We start from the raw sequence: 15,539 nt of genomic DNA, 5'->3' as shown, positions 1-15,539 counted from the left end.
GCCACAAATTTTTTAGAGAAACCACAGGCTTTTCAACAACGACTCTGGCAGACTCGTATCCTTAGTAATTAGAACATCGATAAAATTTCTCATCGGCAAACACAAAAGGAGGAACACGAAAAAAGACAAAATTTGAAAGACAAAAACACAAAAAAAAACAAAATCGGCACTCCTATAATCTAAGAAACACTCAATAACAGTCTCCTTTTCCTCCTATGACTCTGATGCATCTAGGGGGCATCACACCGAGTGCCAAACTTCTCGTCATATTTCTGCTGCGCATCTTGACTCGTCTGAACGAAGTGGTTCCATTGCTCGAGACGTTTGTCATCGCAGTCGCCCGTCGGAATTGGACGGCTGAAACCGTTCGGTTCACCAACGTGCCTGTACCAAGTGTCATACAGCTAAAAACATCCAAAATATATACATTCACAACAACGAATAAAGAAAAATCACTTACATCGTCTTCAAAATTTTTGAGCATCTCCCACTGATCGTCCGGATCGAGCATACTAACGTCTGGAACGTCTGTCGGCATTCCGGGAATCCTGTCAGCAGTTCCAAGCCACGCTTTCAAGGCCGTGACGAAATTGTCGCGAAGATCATCCCACTGGCTGATGGGAGGATCGTCTGGATCGACTGTGGGATCTGGAAGACTATCTCCAAGCGCGGGGCACTCGTCCGTTGTGTTGAGCCAAATCTCTTCTTCGTTCATCCAACGATCTCGAATAATGGGCCAATGATCCGTGCAATTTGACACGTCTAGGAAACAAAAAAAATATTAATAATAATCCAGATATTTTCATATTGAGCTTTTCCTACCGATGCAATGGAATCCGTCTCCCTCGTAGCCAATCATACACTCGCAGCTAAATGATCCCGGCGAATCCGTACAAATCGCTTTCTCATGACAAAACGGATCCGGCGCAACGGGACAATCGCCCGGCGTGCATTCATCGCAATTCACGCACACAGGACGATTGGGCATGCTTCCCGGACCTGGCTTATAACCCTGCATGCACTGGCAGATGAACTTCACAGGCGGATTAGTGTCGATACACGTTGCCATGGGGTGGCAATCGTGCATGTTTGTCGCGCATTCATCGATATTGACACAGGTAGGACGATCGGCGGGAGAACCGGCTTCACGCTCGTATCCGTCTTTGCACGTGCAATCGAACGATCCAGGCGTGTTGGTACAATCTGCGTTGACGTCACAGGCTCCCTTATCGGCAATCGAATCCGGACATTCGCCGGCACATTCGTTGCAATTGATGCATACGGGACGATTGGCCGGCGCACCAGAGCCGTCGGGTTGGTAGCCGAGCATGCAGGAGCAATCGAAACTTCCGTCCGTGTTCGTGCACATGGCATTCGCGTGACAATCGTGAGATCCGTCGGTGCACTCGTTGATGTCCGCACAGGAGATCCCATTGCCTGCGTATCCTGGTTTACAGTTGCACTCAAATGAGCCGATAGTGTTCACGCAATTCGCGTTCGGGTGGCAATTATTGTCCGCGTCGTTAAGGCATTCGTTGATATCAATGCACACAGGACGGTTGGCGGGTTTTCCGGAACTTGGATCCGGTTGGTAGCCGGCGTTGCACGTGCAGTCATAAGATCCTGGCGTGTTCGAGCACGTGGCCTCCGCGTGGCATTCCTCGTCGATGGCGTCCGGGCACTCGGGTAAACATTCGTTGCAATCGACGCATACGGGACGGGTGGGATCCGTGGTTGCGGTCCCATTGACTTTGTATCCCCTCATGCACGTGCAGTTATAGCTTCCGATAGTATTGACGCATCCCTGAATATTTTCGTCGCAGTCAAAGTCCGTGCCATCGGCACATTCGTCCACGTCCGTGCAGGTGACGCCGTCGCCGGTGAATCCAAATTTGCAAGCGCATTCGAACGATCCGTCCGTATTCGTGCAGTCAGCGTACATGTGACAGTTGTCCGTCTCCTCCGTGCATTCGTTGATGTCCACACAGTTCTTTCCGTCTCCAGTATAGCCCGGCATGCACGCGCACGTAAAACCTCCGTCCGTGTTTGTGCAGGTGGCCTTAGCGTGACAGTCGTCCGTTTCAAGGAGACACTCGTTGATATCGTCGCAGTTGTTCACTCCGTCTCCAGTATAACCATCCATGCATTCGCATCGGAAGCCGTCCGGAAGATCGATGCAGTCGGCCCTGAGGTGACAATTGTCCGTGCCGGCGAGGCATTCATCAGGCGGACCAGCCGAGATGAACTTCCACTCTCCTTTCAAAATTCCCTCGGCGACGGGACCGCCTCCGGCACACGAAGCGCCTGTGCCGACGACCGCGCCTTCTTCAAAGACGATTTCATACTCTTCATCCTTTTGGTAGATATTTGGTTGAGAGCTGTCAAGTTGGAACGAAACCGTTCGACGATTAGCACTGATTGTGACGAGACTCTTGTCAGAGGAGTCGATTCGCTGGATCAGTGTTTTGCTCGCCACGTGATAAACGGATATAAAGCGAGGGCTGACCGACGGATTCTTAACCTAAAATAAACAACATTGGAATGAGCTTCAATTCCTACTCGCGGAAGCCTAATTGTTATAACAGAACGAAAAAATCCCTAAATTAGAACTTGCCCTCCCCGATGATTAAACCGCGACAGGATCTGACTCTAATTAAAGCGAAGCCTCAATATAACGGAAGCGTACGTCTTGGTCAAACGTGATGCTTGCATCTGCGTCAAACGCCACTTGTCCGCCGACGAGAGGAGCCTCCGTTTGGGTGTTCAATATCGGCTTGGGCTGCGGCACTAAGAAAACAAAAATTTTCTCTAAACAAAGTTCCAGTTCCGACACGAGTTGCATACCCGAAGTGACAACGGTAAAACAAACCAGATTCGAGGGAGCTCTAAAAGAAACCGTCAAGTCAGCACGTGTCAGAATGACGTTAGAGAATTCTTCGGTACCTGACGTCGTCCAAGAATTGGAAGCACATGAAGTGCGGCCGATCGGCTTGTTCCGCATCGGGAGTCCACGTAAACGTCACCGCTTTCACTCCATTGCCTATGTCCATCAAATCGGTCACTGACATACCTCGCGGTAGAACGTAGACCGCGTCGTCGATCCTGGGGTTTATAAAGTAGAGACATTTTTCTCTCAAATTAATTAAGCCCGCGTTTTTTTCTTACGAGTTCGCGGGAAAGTTGGAATGTCCGACCGAAATCTCGAGTGTGAGATTGCCGCCGCTTTCGACGGCGAAACAGCGAGGCTGCTCGCGCGGAATGTGCTCTTGCACGGGAAAGATGGGAGTCGATCCGCACGGCGTACCCGTGTCGACGACGTCAATGAGCCACTGGAGCGGTATACTGCTGAGAGGATTCGCTCGGGCGACGTCCGTCGGATAGAAATCTTCGAGTTGAACGGCGGCTGCATAAAGACCCACCTTTGAGGGTTTCCATATGATTTCGCAGTCTTCCTAGAGAGAGTGGCCTCAAAAAAACGATGCACGTGTGTATGTTTTTACTCGCCTCGACAAGCGTTGCGTTGAAAAGTCCCCCCTCTTTGTTCTTGTCAATGCACGCCGCTCCGCACTCGTCCTTTGAGGGGTCGGTATTATTAAGCGCCCATCGGCATTTGACGTCGTCAAAATCGGGATCGGCGTTGGGAATGATCATTTTGAATTCGCAACCGACACGAGCCGGAAGTAGGGGAACCATGTCGGCGACGGGACTTTGATTGATCTCGCCGCCATTGATGACGTCCGGGCTGTCCGTGCGCGGCACGAAGGAGATTCGAGTTTGAAATCGAATGTTATCGCCCTCAGTGTTTTGCGTATTGATCCAACAGCAGTCGTACGTCCCATCAAAATCATTCCTACATACGGGTAGCACTCGCGCGCTTTTCGTCCTCTCTGCGTTTATACGTTACCCGATAACGAATTCCTGTGAATCGGCGACAGGAAAAGTTGTTTCGAATGTTCTTGTACCGGACGCCCAATCGTTGGCAGCGCTAAACGACGTGCAAACGTATTCGAGCGTCGCGCCCAGGAGTTGCGAACCGCAATTGTTAGATAAACACCGGAACTTCACGGGCGAACCGAGAAGTCTTTGATCTGCTATCGCTGCGTCGGTGCAACCGCCTTCCGAACTGCTGCGTCTCCACGAAATACGAAAATTGAACTGCAACTAAAGTGGGGAGAGAGGTAGAGTCGGGCGGGGTCGAATCGATTAGCGTGTGGGAACAAGGACCACGCTGTAATTAGATAAAAGAAGCCCGAGGCATGCCTGCCTTCGCTTTGAGAGTAAATTCTTTCCCTCGCGCGACAGAAACAGGTATGCCGACGCGTTTGTCCTCGATCGCGGAACGTTCCCTAGCGCGTTTCACGAGTCTCGTAATCGCCAGGAAAACGCGTTAGCTGTCGTAGTAATAATCGAGGGTTCCGGTGGTCGGGTCGGGGTCACTACTCGATCGTCTCCGCGCGCGCGTACCTTTCCAGCGTCGCCGTTCGCCTGATTGCCGACGGGATGAAAGTTGATCGTAAATCCGCGAAAATGAGTCGATTCGACGGGGCTGAAAAGAATTGCCGTCCAGGATGCGGCGACGACAACGGCTAAGACGGACAACGAAAACATTTTCGTCTTCGCGCGCGACGATCGGCTCAAGAGGGATTATAAGACGACGAGTGACGACTTCGTCCGTGAGACGAGCGCGAATGGGATCAGTTACGATTCCGACCGAAGTTATAGGAATGACAGCGATAAGAAGCGCATAAGGCGGGCTTTGAATTTAGACGCCTGACGTCACAAGCCTAAGAGACCTTTGTACGAGAGAATCCCGTATAAGAGACGGCAATCTACGCATATGCAATTAGGGATTTGCATATAAGGTATCCGTTCTTCTTCTGGCTTCGACTGCTAGTGTCCGGCTATAATAGATGCGTCGCGCGGCTCAAAGTTCGATGCACTCAAGCGGCTGCATGGCACCGTCCTCCACATTTGAACACAGAGCTATCTTTAATTAAGCTTCCGTCCAAATGCAGACTCTTAGCTACTCATTTGATTATCAATTGATTCCGTACAACCGTTATTGGATTCCGTCAGCACCAATTTTATCCGTAGACGTCTTCTAGTATCATTTCTTATTGATTTTCTATTATTTCAGCTCAGCAATCGACTTTGTCTTTGAGATGGTCGAGATTCGAGAGCATCTGATCATTAGGGAGGAAACAATGTGGAGGCTTTCTTCTACGTCGATCGCACAATGCGTGGGCGGAAACAAATCTAGCCTATACTTCTCCCAGGTGGTGGATGCGCTCACGCGCGTTTCACTGCGGGAGAGCATGGTCTGCAAGGCTAGAAACAACGGCATTCCGCTGGTTCGCTCGCGCTGTGGCCGAAATCTTGCATCTTTTCTTTGTCACGTGACACGCACAGTCAAGTTAGTCAACCGCACGCTAAAAGGGAGAGAAAGGAGCAGAAAGGGCATCGTTTGCGCTGAGTACGACACTGGCTCGCTCAGTGAAGATGTAAGTCGAAAAGAACGACTCGAATTCGTTCCGTTTTCGTCTCGACGAGCTTCATTTCTACGGCTTCGCTACTATCACGCCCACGTGGTCGTGCACTTGTCTCGAACATGAAAGGAGCGGACTCCTCCGCATCGCGGAGTCTTCGGCTCACGCGATGTCGCCTGAATCGAATTAGCTTCTACACAGCAGAGGGCCAAGTCTCGCGCCACAACAGCGCCGACGATTCTAGAGCCGTGCGACGAATACTTCGCACCGTCCCACTTCCGTCGCCTGGTTGCACATCCACTGTTGTGACTCACACCCGTCACTCGACACCCTGTCAAAAAGGACGAGCGTTGGCTCTCAGTCTCTCTTAGTCGTCTCAGCGGATTCTTCTATTGTTTGGACTAACAATGTGGCAAGGAATCGCTCTGCTTTTCGCTGTTTTCGCTCTCGGCGAAGGGACCCACTTTCGAGGGGGGACCTTCAGCTACGTACCGCGTAATCTCTCCGACTTGACCAATGGAGAGGTAAAGCACACGCTCCGTGTAATACGTACGTTTTCCCGCGCTAATAACAATAAGATGCAGCCAAATAAGAACGCGGTCCTTCTAAGAAAAATAAGGGAGGAGTCGGTGGGCGCCACACACTACGGACTCTCACGTGGTCGAAGTCTTAGAGAAGCGTTCGTGCAGCTATAGAAATGTGCAACTTAGGGTCTTCCTTGCTTCCCTGCTTGTTTAGAGTAACCTCATGGCATTTTTTCGCTGACCCGCCTCCACTCCTCCCCCGTCTTCGTTTCGCCCTACGGCGTCGAAACCGTGGCGCACGCGATACTTTTATAGCCAGTCTTTACTGCGCTTTAATCTTTTCTGCATTTGAAGCCAATCTCACGCAACACTACTGACTCTATATGATTGGAATGTGGTAATGAGTTCCTCCCACTTTGTTTCAGGTTCACATTCGTTTCAAAATTGCATGGAGGCAAGGAACAGCCGAGGGAACTTGCCCTGTCAATGAAGCGGATAGGCCGACTACTCTTCTTGGGAGTCCGGTCAAGTGGCGATGTCTGAGCAAGAACTGCGGAAGTCGCACTGTTAATGATATGAGATCGTATTGCACGTTTGCCAATACGAGAGACGACTACTATCAAGGCGAGAAATCGTTCGATTTCACGTTTCCTGTTGCAGATTCGATGATATTTCGAATTGGGTAAGGCAAGAGCAAGGAGTATGATCATGCAAAATAAAGAATTTCTCTCTTTAGAATTGATCCAGAGAGCAATCATCGCTGCTGTTGGATTCCAACCACGAACGCGGATCTCGGCGACATGCGAATGTTTACGAGCATCGACTTCACGCCCCGCCCGGACAACGGACTGCTGAATCGGAGCCCCATTACGGACATGGTCCCCCTTGTGCCCGCGCGAACCGGATGTCGTCATCGACTATTTATACCCCATTCGGACCCGGACGTTCAAGACCACGTGCGATGTCGCTGGGCGAAACCGAGCAACGATACGTTTCAAGACGAGTGCGGCATCGTCTGCAATCGTCTCGAAATCGCTCCCTATAATGCGATTCTGGATGAAAGCACGTGCGAGATGATATGGACGCCGCCGAGTCCTGGCCAATACGCAGCCGCCGTGCAGCTGGAGGACTTTGCTCCGGGGTCAAATCGAACGCTGAGTAGCATTCCGTTGCAGTTTCTCGTCGAAGTCACCGATCCCGTGCTCGGGTGCGACGACAGGCCGTTTTTCCCGCCTCAGGATCGATTTCCGCGTTTGCAGCAACGCTGTTTTGCCGTTCCGTCTGGCGGCAACTTTACCTTCGAGCTGGTTATTGATCATACGGCGTATCCGAGGAGAAAGTAAGCGAGCATGCGCCCAATCTCTATTGATTAATTAATATTTTTATTGCAGTGTCAGTGTCTTTTTGACGACGAAGCCAAGTGGCATGCGCGTTTCGGAACTTCAGGAAATTCCAGGCAGTCCCAACTTGAGATCGGTAGACTTCTTTTGGCAGCCGACACCAGACCAAGAAGGAAGAGAACACTTCTTTTGCTTTATTGCTGCTGACAGTGACAGGTGAGAAAAAAACAGAGACTACACAAAATCGATTTTCAATTTTATTTCTAGTGCTGCAACAGATCACACGTGCCTCACAGTCATACCTGGATGTATGTGGAAAAAATATTTAGCAACAACAATATTAGTCATTTGTCTCTTTATTTAGACTCACAGCCAGAAGCGTTACTGAGCACTAGATATCCCCTAGAAGCGCCAATTACACCTTACAATGCCACAGCAACAATTTCATTTACAGAGGAGGTAAGAAAATCAATAATTATCCTATATTATCTTCATCATTTATTTATGATTTTAGGTGCGCCGTCCATCTAACAGTCGCTACATTCGAGTGTTCCATTTTCTGTCTGACGAATTGGTGCAAGTCATAGACACAGAGACTGATCCACTGATATCTATATCAGCTGATAAGAAAACCGTCAGTTTCAATCTCGTTGGAGCCAACTACACTAGAAATGAGACCTATTACATTCTCATGGAAGAGGGTGCATTTGTGGGAACAGTCTCTTGCGCTGGAGGCGGTCCCGTGGCAACAGGCATTCTCATAAAAGGAGAATGGGAATTCGTTTCCGATGGCATCCCCGATGTGAATGAGTGCGAATTGAATACGCACATGTGTCACGAAAATGCAACGTGTCACAACGTCTATCTATCCTATTTTTGCTCCTGTAACCATGGCTTCACAGGAGACGGATTTCAGTGCAGTGACATAGACGAATGCGCCCTCAACTCACACAATTGCCATAGCAACGCCACGTGTACGAATACGCACGGTTCATTTGAATGCACGTGCAATGTTGGTTACCGTGGTGACGGCATATCATGCGCAAATATTAACGAATGTCTGCCTGGTGGAGGTCATAATTGCCATGACAATGCTACGTGCACCGATACGGATGGCTCGTTTGAGTGCATGTGTAATTCGGGCTATCGAGGCGACGGAAGAAACTGCACTGATATTGACGAGTGCGCAGAAAATAGTCATAACTGCGACAGCAATGCCATGTGCACAAATACAGACGGAGGATTCACGTGCGCGTGCAATAGCGGATATACCGGAAATGGCGTCACTTGTACAGATATAAACGAATGTAATCTTGGAATGTTCCCATGTGATCAAAATGCTGACTGTGCTAACCTTCCCGGATCGTTTGACTGTACCTGTCACGTGGGTTATACTGGAAATGGAACTGACTGTAAGGACGTTGACGAGTGCATGGAAGGCCAAGATACTTGCGACAGCAACGCTCAATGTACCAATACAATTGGCTCTTTTGAGTGCGATTGCGATAGCGGATATACAGGAAATGGAATGAATTGCGTGGACATCGACGAATGCGCTCTTGGAACGGACGATTGCCATGACAACGCTACGTGCACCAACGTTCCCGGTAGTTTCCAGTGCGACTGCAACGCGGGCTACACGGGAAATGGAACGTGGTGTCGAGACATCGACGAGTGCACCGAAGGGGGAAACAATTGTCATTCGGATGCTACGTGTCAAAATACAGACGGTTCCTTTATGTGTATGTGCGAAATGGGTCACACGGGCAACGGGGTGAATTGTTCAGACATCGACGAATGTGCTACGGGCGGACACAATTGCGACGCTCAGGCGACGTGCATGAATCTCCACGGTAGTTTTCGATGTCAATGCAATAGCGGATATACAGGGAGTGGAGTCAGCTGTGCGGATATCGACGAATGCTCGATGACGCCGTATCCTTGCGATATGAATGCGAATTGCACGAATAACGACGGCTCCTTTGACTGCACATGCCGTATGGGCTATAGTGGAAACGGAACGACTTGCTCGGATATCGATGAATGCCAGTTAGGGTCCGATGATTGTCATAGCGACGCAGATTGCACCAACAACGTCGGTTCCTTCGACTGCACGTGCAAAAACGGATACACCGGAGACGGACGCGCGTGTACTGACGTCGACGAATGTAGCGACATGACAGACAATTGCGACGGCAATGCCACCTGTACGAACATTCCGGGATCGTTCAATTGCAGTTGCAATTCGGGCTACACCGGCAATGGAAAAACCTGTCAGGATATAGACGAGTGTTCCATGGGAACGGACGATTGTGACGTCAATGCGCGCTGCACCAATGTGCCGGGGACGTTTAGCTGTGCGTGCCGTATGGGATACAGAGGAGACGGTGTCTCGTGCGTTGACATTGATGAATGCGCCGAGGGCTTGGACAACTGTCACATGTCAAGCGGAAATTGCACCAATGTCCCGGGGTCGTTTAGCTGCGGTTGCGACGTGGGCTACAGCGGAAATGGAGTCAATTGCACTGACATTGACGAGTGCGTGACAGGTATGGATAATTGTCACGTGAATGCGGACTGCGGCAATACGATTGGCTCGTTCACGTGCACGTGCAAGGAAGGCTTTTCTGGAAATGGAATTCAGTGCGTAGATATTGACGAATGCGCCTTGGGTACAGATGATTGCCATAGCGACGCAACGTGCATGAACACAATGGGATCTTATACGTGCACGTGCAATGCTGGATTCAGGGGCGATGGAAGAAACTGTACGGACATTGACGAGTGCGCAGAGAACACTCATAATTGCGATTCGAACGCTGCCTGCACCAACACTATGGGATCATTTCAATGCACGTGCAATATGGGTTATAGCGGCAACGGAACCGTTTGCGTTGACGTCGACGAATGCGCACTGGGAACCAATGATTGTGACGTCAACGCAGTGTGTTCGAATAACGCCGGTTCGTTCGACTGCACTTGCAAGGTGGGTTATACGGGCGACGGGAAAACGTGCACCGATGTTAACGAGTGTCAGATGATGACAGACAATTGCCATGACAATGCCACGTGCACTAATACGGTCGGTTCATTCACCTGCACTTGTCTACCTGGATTTACCGGAAATGGAGTTACCTGTGACGACGTGAATGAATGCACTGAGGGCACAGACAACTGTCATTCGAACGCAACGTGTTTTAACAGCATTGGCTCGTTTTACTGCGTCTGCAATTTAGGCTACACCGGCAATGGAGTAATGTGTGCAAATATTGACGAATGTCTGCCCGGCGGAGGTCATGATTGCCATGACAATGCTACGTGCACCGACACGGATGGCTCGTTTGAGTGCACGTGTAATTCGGGCTATCGAGGCGACGGAAGAAACTGCGCTGATATTGACGAGTGCACAGAAAATAGTCATAGCTGCGACAGCAATGCCATGTGCACGAATACGGACGGAGGATTCACGTGTGCGTGCAATAGCGGATATACTGGAAATGGAATGACTTGTACTGATATTGACGAATGCAGTCTAAACACAGACGATTGCCACGTCCAAGCGGATTGCTCCAACACCGTAGGATCATTTGACTGCACCTGCAGAACTGGTTATACAGGAAACGGGGTTATTTGCAATGATATCGATGAATGTCTCGCTAATAGTGACGATTGCAGCCCTCTGGCATCTTGCACCAATACCCAAGGATCATTCACGTGCGCTTGTAATGTGGGATATACTGGAGATGGAAAAACGTGCGTGGATATTGATGAATGCGTCGTGGGTACGCACGATTGCCATGCCGACGCTGTCTGCACTAATAATCCCGGTTCGTTTGACTGCACCTGTCGCACTGGATATACAGGAGACGGAAAGACGTGTGCGGATTTGAACGAGTGCGCCATGAAAACGGACGATTGCCACGGCAATGCGACGTGTAGCAATACAATGGGCTCCTTCGATTGCACCTGCAATGCCGGATTTACCGGAAATGGGCAAAATTGCGATGACATCGACGAGTGCGCCGACGGCACGGACGATTGCGACGAAAACGCCGACTGCATGAATGTGCCGGGAAGTTTTTCGTGCGTCTGTCGCGAAGGATTCAGCGGAGACGGTCGCTCATGCGTGGGTAAGCAAATAAAGTATATCTACCCTAAAAGGAATAGAGGAGTAATTTAATAGCTGTATCGATAATATGACAGATTGACAGATAATTGATAGATTGACAGCTAATTGACAGATTGACGGATGACTCCTCCTTTCTTTATAGACATTAGAAACTGTACCGACTATTGGCCAGTTCAGCGCAACCGTTGGCTCACTGAAGACGATAAGTGGGTAAACACAACGGAGCAATGCCCCCTGCTCGGCGACGCTCTTCCCTCTGCCTCCTACACGCCTTCGGATCCCCCAATCGGTCAATGGGACTCGCTGAAAGACAGCTACATCGCCGAACTCAATGCGTGGCTCAAAACGGCGTCAAACATTCCCGGAGTGCCGGACACAGTTGACTTCACGTCGACCGACCCGGACGAACTGTGGGACGAAATAAAAACGTTCTTGGATTCGGTACAAAAATAAAATTCGCCAAAAAATAATACTATTAATTATTTTATCCTTGTAAGGTCTATACGGCTTGGTATAAGCATCTTGGCGTTCCTCAAGGCTTCGTTCGTCCCAATCCGGCTGGAATGTGCGAGGACGATAGAATCGAGCAATGGAATCATTTCGTCGACGTGAGCAACGACGCTCAGACGAAATACGAGCAAAACTACGGCGCAAGATGCGACCCAGCCTAAGAAGCGACTCGATGTGTCCACGTGTTTTCGTTGAGCCTCTAAACTCTGTATGTCAGCCACACGCGCCCCGCCCTGTATTGTTTTATTGGTAATTATGATGTCAGTCGTTGAGAATCAAAGCATCTGTCGTTTTGAGTCGAGCACAAATTTGGCCACCTGTACGGTTTAATTTTTTTATTAGCAAATGTGCGTCAGCCAGCCCAGCAGCGCATCCCGGATGTTCTTTGTCATGCAAGTGTGAAGTTCTTCTCATCTTCCTCCACCGAAACAGCAGCAAAGAATGGCGCACATCGTCGCTCCAAGACACGCCAAGCACGTCGCGTCCTCAACGGCTCGAATATCGGCGTCGGGATCGCGTACGACATATTCCGTTGTCGTGACAGTGGTCGTTGTCTGAGGCTGGCCTTGGTAAGGCGGCGGTGGTACATTTTGGTATCCTTGCTGCTGGTAGGACATATTCCTTTGTGCCGAAGAGAAAGAGGGCGTGTCTACACCGGTCAAGACCTGAATTCAGTCTATTTGTACCTATAGACGTCGATAGAGGCCTTCGAATGGCTTCGCTTGTTGCTTTACTCTTCTGAGGAGTCCGTGAAGCACGTGACGTCACGAGGGCCCCCTCGTGCCCTCGTGTTTCCTAATAGCCCGGAAAGGTGGCGAATGCGTTTCCTCCTACATCATAGTCCTCTTGAATCACTGCTTACTAACAACTTCCTATTGAACGGCCAAGTTTCCTCTGTACTATGAAAGCCATTTAGAATTTTTACCTCCAAATGACCTAGAATATAAGAAGACGCGAAGACGTTTTCTCTTTCTTTATTTTCAGCGCATTCAAGAAAACTGGCAAGACTTGCTCGAACACCATCAGCAGACAAAAAAACAACAAAGACGTAAATTCAGCACAATCATGTGTCCAATGTGGGGAGGCTTCCACTCCAACACTCAAGCCTTTTAGAAGAACTTGATTGCTGGAGAGAAATCAAGGTCATTCTTGGCTTGAGCGATTGTGGGGTGATCCATTTTCACGTTTGCTTCACCCGGGCAATAACTTGGCGGAGTAAAAGAACTCTCGCTGACTGAAGCTTGCATGTCCACGTAGTTAATATATGCCTTGTCATGGCACCTGCCGTCGAAGTGTATCGTCACCTCTTCATTAACTGGAACGCAGGTTGTTTGCGTCACTCTCATTCCCCAGTGGAGCACAGAAGGAGGTCCCGGGTGAGGTCCCGGATGGGGTCCCGGATGGGGTCCGTGGTGGGGTTCTCCTAAAAAGGCAATGCATTTTTAAAATTACGCCTCTTAAGACGCGCGAGTCTGAAAAATTGGGCTACATAATTTTTTTCTAACCAATCGAAACGTGGGAGTGGTTCATTGTCACTGATGTTCCAAACTCCTCGTTGTGAATTGTCTGGGATCCGAGGCCCGTCGTAAAACCATCCTTAAACGTTGCATCGTCGGGAATGCCCCACTTTTCGAACGCCTTATCCAAGTTCGCAACCTAAAACCGGCCGCCCGTCTAGTTCCACACCCCATCCCACAATCCGGAAGAGAAGTTTACCGCGCAGTGCTTCTTTTCGGTGTTGAATACATAGAGGGTTTTCTTCTGGAACAAAGCAATGACGCTGAAGTTCCTGCGTAATAAGATAGCTCTAAGTAAACAACGCAGTACAAGCGGGTCTACGGATACTTTTCTAGTCCAATCGAAGCCGCCGCTGCGACCCTCTTGTTTGCCGCGTCGTACGCCACTTCAATGATGTCGAATCGAAGTCCGTCTCTTTCGTTGATTTCGGCCGCGATGGCTCCCGACCACTTATCAGGAAACGTGCAGGGAGTGGGGGCGGCGAAAGCCACGGTTACGAGAGCGAGGGCAATTCCGACTGTGATCATGGCGTTCCTTGGTACTGAATGGTACGAGCCTAGGGAAACAATGACGTTTCCGGGAGATCGGTGTTGTCCAGATCATGCGCCACGGGCTATAGCCCGGCCCCATTTTAATTTTTGATTACATTTCTCCGTCACATGCGTCATCATTACTGCTTACTAACAACTTCCTATTGAACGGCCAAGTTTCCTCCGTACTATATAGTAGAAAACCATTAGAATTATAATCAATAGGCAATTTTTCCTAGAATCTAAGAAGACACGAAGACGTTTTCTCTTTCTTTATTTTCAGCGTCTACAAGAGGGAGGACTGGCAAGACTTGCTGACAAACACCATCAGCAGACAAAAAAACAACAAAGACATCAATTCAGCACAATAACGTGTCCAATGTGGGGAGGCTTCCACTCCAACACTCAAGCCTTTTAGAATAACTTGATTGCTGGAGAGAAATCAAGGTCATTCTTGGCTTGAGCGATTGTGGGGTGATCCATTTTCACGTTTGCTTCACCCGGGCAATAGCTTGGCGGAGTAAAATAATCCTCGCTGACTGAAGCTTGAATGTCCACGTATTCATTATATGCCTTGTCATAGAGCCTGTCTTCAACGTGTATCAATGCCTCTTCTTTAAGTGGAAAGCAGGTTGTTGCCGTAACGCTCATTTCCCAGTCAATATGAGCCTCAGGAGGATGGGGTCCAGGATGAGGTTGAAAGTGACGAGGATGGAGTTCTCCTAAAAAGGCAGTGCGTTATTTTAATTTATAATTGCGTCTCTTAATTAAGACGCGCGATTCTGAAAAATTGGGCTACATAATTTTTTTCTAACCAATCGAAACGTGGGAGTGGTTCATTGCCACTGATTTTCCAAAGTTCTCGTTGTGAATTGTCTGGTCTCCGAAGCCCGTCGTAAAACCATCCTTAAACCTTGCATCGTCGGGAATGCCCCACTTTTCGAACGCCTTATCCAAGTTCGCAACCTAAAAACCGGCCGCCCGTCTATAGTTCCGCACACATCCCACAATGCGAAAGAGAAGTTTATACCACGCAGTGCTCCTTTTCGGTGTTGAATACATAGAGGATTTTCTTCTGGAACAAAGCAATGGCGCTGAAGTTCCTGCGTAATAAGATAGCTTTAAGTAAACAACGCAGTGGAGCGGCGGCGCCGGCTGGTACGGATACTTTTCTAGTCCAATCGAAGCCGCCGCTGCGACCCTCTCGTTTGCCGCGTCGTACGCCACGTCAAATAAGTCTTGTCGAACTCCGTCTCTTCCGTTGATTTCGGCCGCGATGACTCCCGACCACGTATCAGGAAACGTGCAGGGAGTGGGGACGGCGGCGAAAGCCACGGTTACGAGAGCGAGGGCAATCCCGGCGACTGTGATCATGGGCGTTCCTTGGTACTGAATGCTACGAGCCTAGGGAAACAATGACGTTTCCGGGAGATCGGTGTTGTCCAGATCATGCGCCCACGGGCAAGCCCGGCCCCATTTTTTGAGGAAAGTTTAATCTCTAT

The 15,539-nt window shown here is 49.6% G+C and overlaps 4 protein-coding genes across 4 annotated transcripts; 1 reads left to right on the top strand and 3 right to left on the bottom strand.

Moving 5' to 3' along the window:
• Positions 1-43: 43 nt before the first annotated feature.
• Positions 44-4,687, bottom strand: LOC136198958 (uncharacterized). The gene is made up of 10 exons (XM_065989035.1): positions 4,465-4,687; positions 3,905-4,161; positions 3,501-3,850; positions 3,166-3,448; positions 2,944-3,102; positions 2,845-2,885; positions 2,687-2,787; positions 823-2,521; positions 461-762; positions 44-404 (listed from the first exon to the last, which is right to left on the bottom strand). Exons 1-10 carry the CDS (start codon positions 4,606-4,608, stop codon positions 231-233), a joined length of 3,510 nt encoding a protein of 1,169 aa, XP_065845107.1. The 5' UTR covers positions 4,609-4,687; the 3' UTR covers positions 44-230.
• An 827-nt stretch (positions 4,688-5,514) lies between these two features.
• Positions 5,515-12,339, top strand: LOC136198952 (fibrillin-1-like). The gene is made up of 9 exons (XM_065989023.1): positions 5,515-6,010; positions 6,436-6,692; positions 6,747-7,349; positions 7,402-7,566; positions 7,618-7,658; positions 7,715-7,809; positions 7,865-11,480; positions 11,622-11,920; positions 11,977-12,339. Exons 1-9 carry the CDS (start codon positions 5,894-5,896, stop codon positions 12,148-12,150), a joined length of 5,367 nt encoding a protein of 1,788 aa, XP_065845095.1. The 5' UTR covers positions 5,515-5,893; the 3' UTR covers positions 12,151-12,339.
• A 608-nt stretch (positions 12,340-12,947) lies between these two features.
• LOC136198982 (mammalian ependymin-related protein 1-like) lies at positions 12,948-14,085 on the bottom strand. Its single transcript, XM_065989066.1, has 4 exons — positions 13,835-14,085; positions 13,706-13,778; positions 13,495-13,645; positions 12,948-13,412 (listed from the first exon to the last, which is right to left on the bottom strand). Exons 1-4 carry the CDS (start codon positions 14,032-14,034, stop codon positions 13,099-13,101), a joined length of 738 nt encoding a protein of 245 aa, XP_065845138.1. The 5' UTR covers positions 14,035-14,085; the 3' UTR covers positions 12,948-13,098.
• Positions 14,086-14,294: 209 nt separating this feature from the next.
• Positions 14,295-15,448, bottom strand: LOC136198983 (uncharacterized). Its single transcript, XM_065989068.1, has 4 exons — positions 15,206-15,448; positions 15,068-15,140; positions 14,853-15,003; positions 14,295-14,759 (listed from the first exon to the last, which is right to left on the bottom strand). The coding sequence occupies exons 1-4, from the start codon at positions 15,409-15,411 to the stop codon at positions 14,452-14,454; spliced, it is 738 nt and encodes a 245-aa protein (XP_065845140.1). The 5' UTR covers positions 15,412-15,448; the 3' UTR covers positions 14,295-14,451.
• Between the last annotated feature and the right edge of the window lie 91 nt (positions 15,449-15,539).

This window comes from Oscarella lobularis, chromosome 20 (genome assembly GCF_947507565.1).
Source record: "Oscarella lobularis chromosome 20, ooOscLobu1.1, whole genome shotgun sequence".
Lineage (NCBI taxonomy): Eukaryota > Metazoa > Porifera > Homoscleromorpha > Homosclerophorida > Oscarellidae > Oscarella > Oscarella lobularis.
This window is presented reverse-complemented; position numbering and strand designations above follow the sequence as displayed.

Bases quoted from the DNA above. Each gene is read 5' to 3' on its own strand.
- LOC136198958 (XM_065989035.1), bottom strand. From the start codon at position 4,608: ATGTTTTCGTTGTCCGTCTTAGCCGTTGTCGTCGCCGCATCCTGGACG. The intron at 3,103-3,165 runs GTAAGAAAAAAA...TATAAACCCCAG, and splicing joins TCCAACTTTCCCGCGAACTC to GATCGACGACGCGGTCTACG. The intron at 2,522-2,686 runs GTACGCTTCCGT...TGTTTATTTTAG, and splicing joins GCATCACGTTTGACCAAGAC to GTTAAGAATCCGTCGGTCAG.
- LOC136198952 (XM_065989023.1), top strand. From the start codon at position 5,894: ATGTGGCAAGGAATCGCTCTGCTTTTCGCTGTTTTCGCTCTCGGCGAA. The intron at 6,011-6,435 runs GTAAAGCACACG...ACTTTGTTTCAG, and splicing joins CCGACTTGACCAATGGAGAG to GTTCACATTCGTTTCAAAAT. The intron at 11,481-11,621 runs GTAAGCAAATAA...CTTTCTTTATAG, and splicing joins AGACGGTCGCTCATGCGTGG to ACATTAGAAACTGTACCGAC.
- LOC136198983 (XM_065989068.1), bottom strand. From the start codon at position 15,411: ATGATCACAGTCGCCGGGATTGCCCTCGCTCTCGTAACCGTGGCTTTC. The intron at 15,141-15,205 runs GTATCCGTACCA...CTTATTACGCAG, and splicing joins GCTTCGATTGGACTAGAAAA to GAACTTCAGCGCCATTGCTT. The intron at 14,760-14,852 runs GTTAGAAAAAAA...CTGCCTTTTTAG, and splicing joins CCACTCCCACGTTTCGATTG to GAGAACTCCATCCTCGTCAC.
- LOC136198982 (XM_065989066.1), bottom strand. From the start codon at position 14,034: ATGATCACAGTCGGAATTGCCCTCGCTCTCGTAACCGTGGCTTTCGCC. The intron at 13,646-13,705 runs GTAAACTTCTCT...GGCCGGTTTTAG, and splicing joins CCGAAAAGAAGCACTGCGCG to GTTGCGAACTTGGATAAGGC. The intron at 13,413-13,494 runs GTTAGAAAAAAA...TTGCCTTTTTAG, and splicing joins CCACTCCCACGTTTCGATTG to GAGAACCCCACCACGGACCC.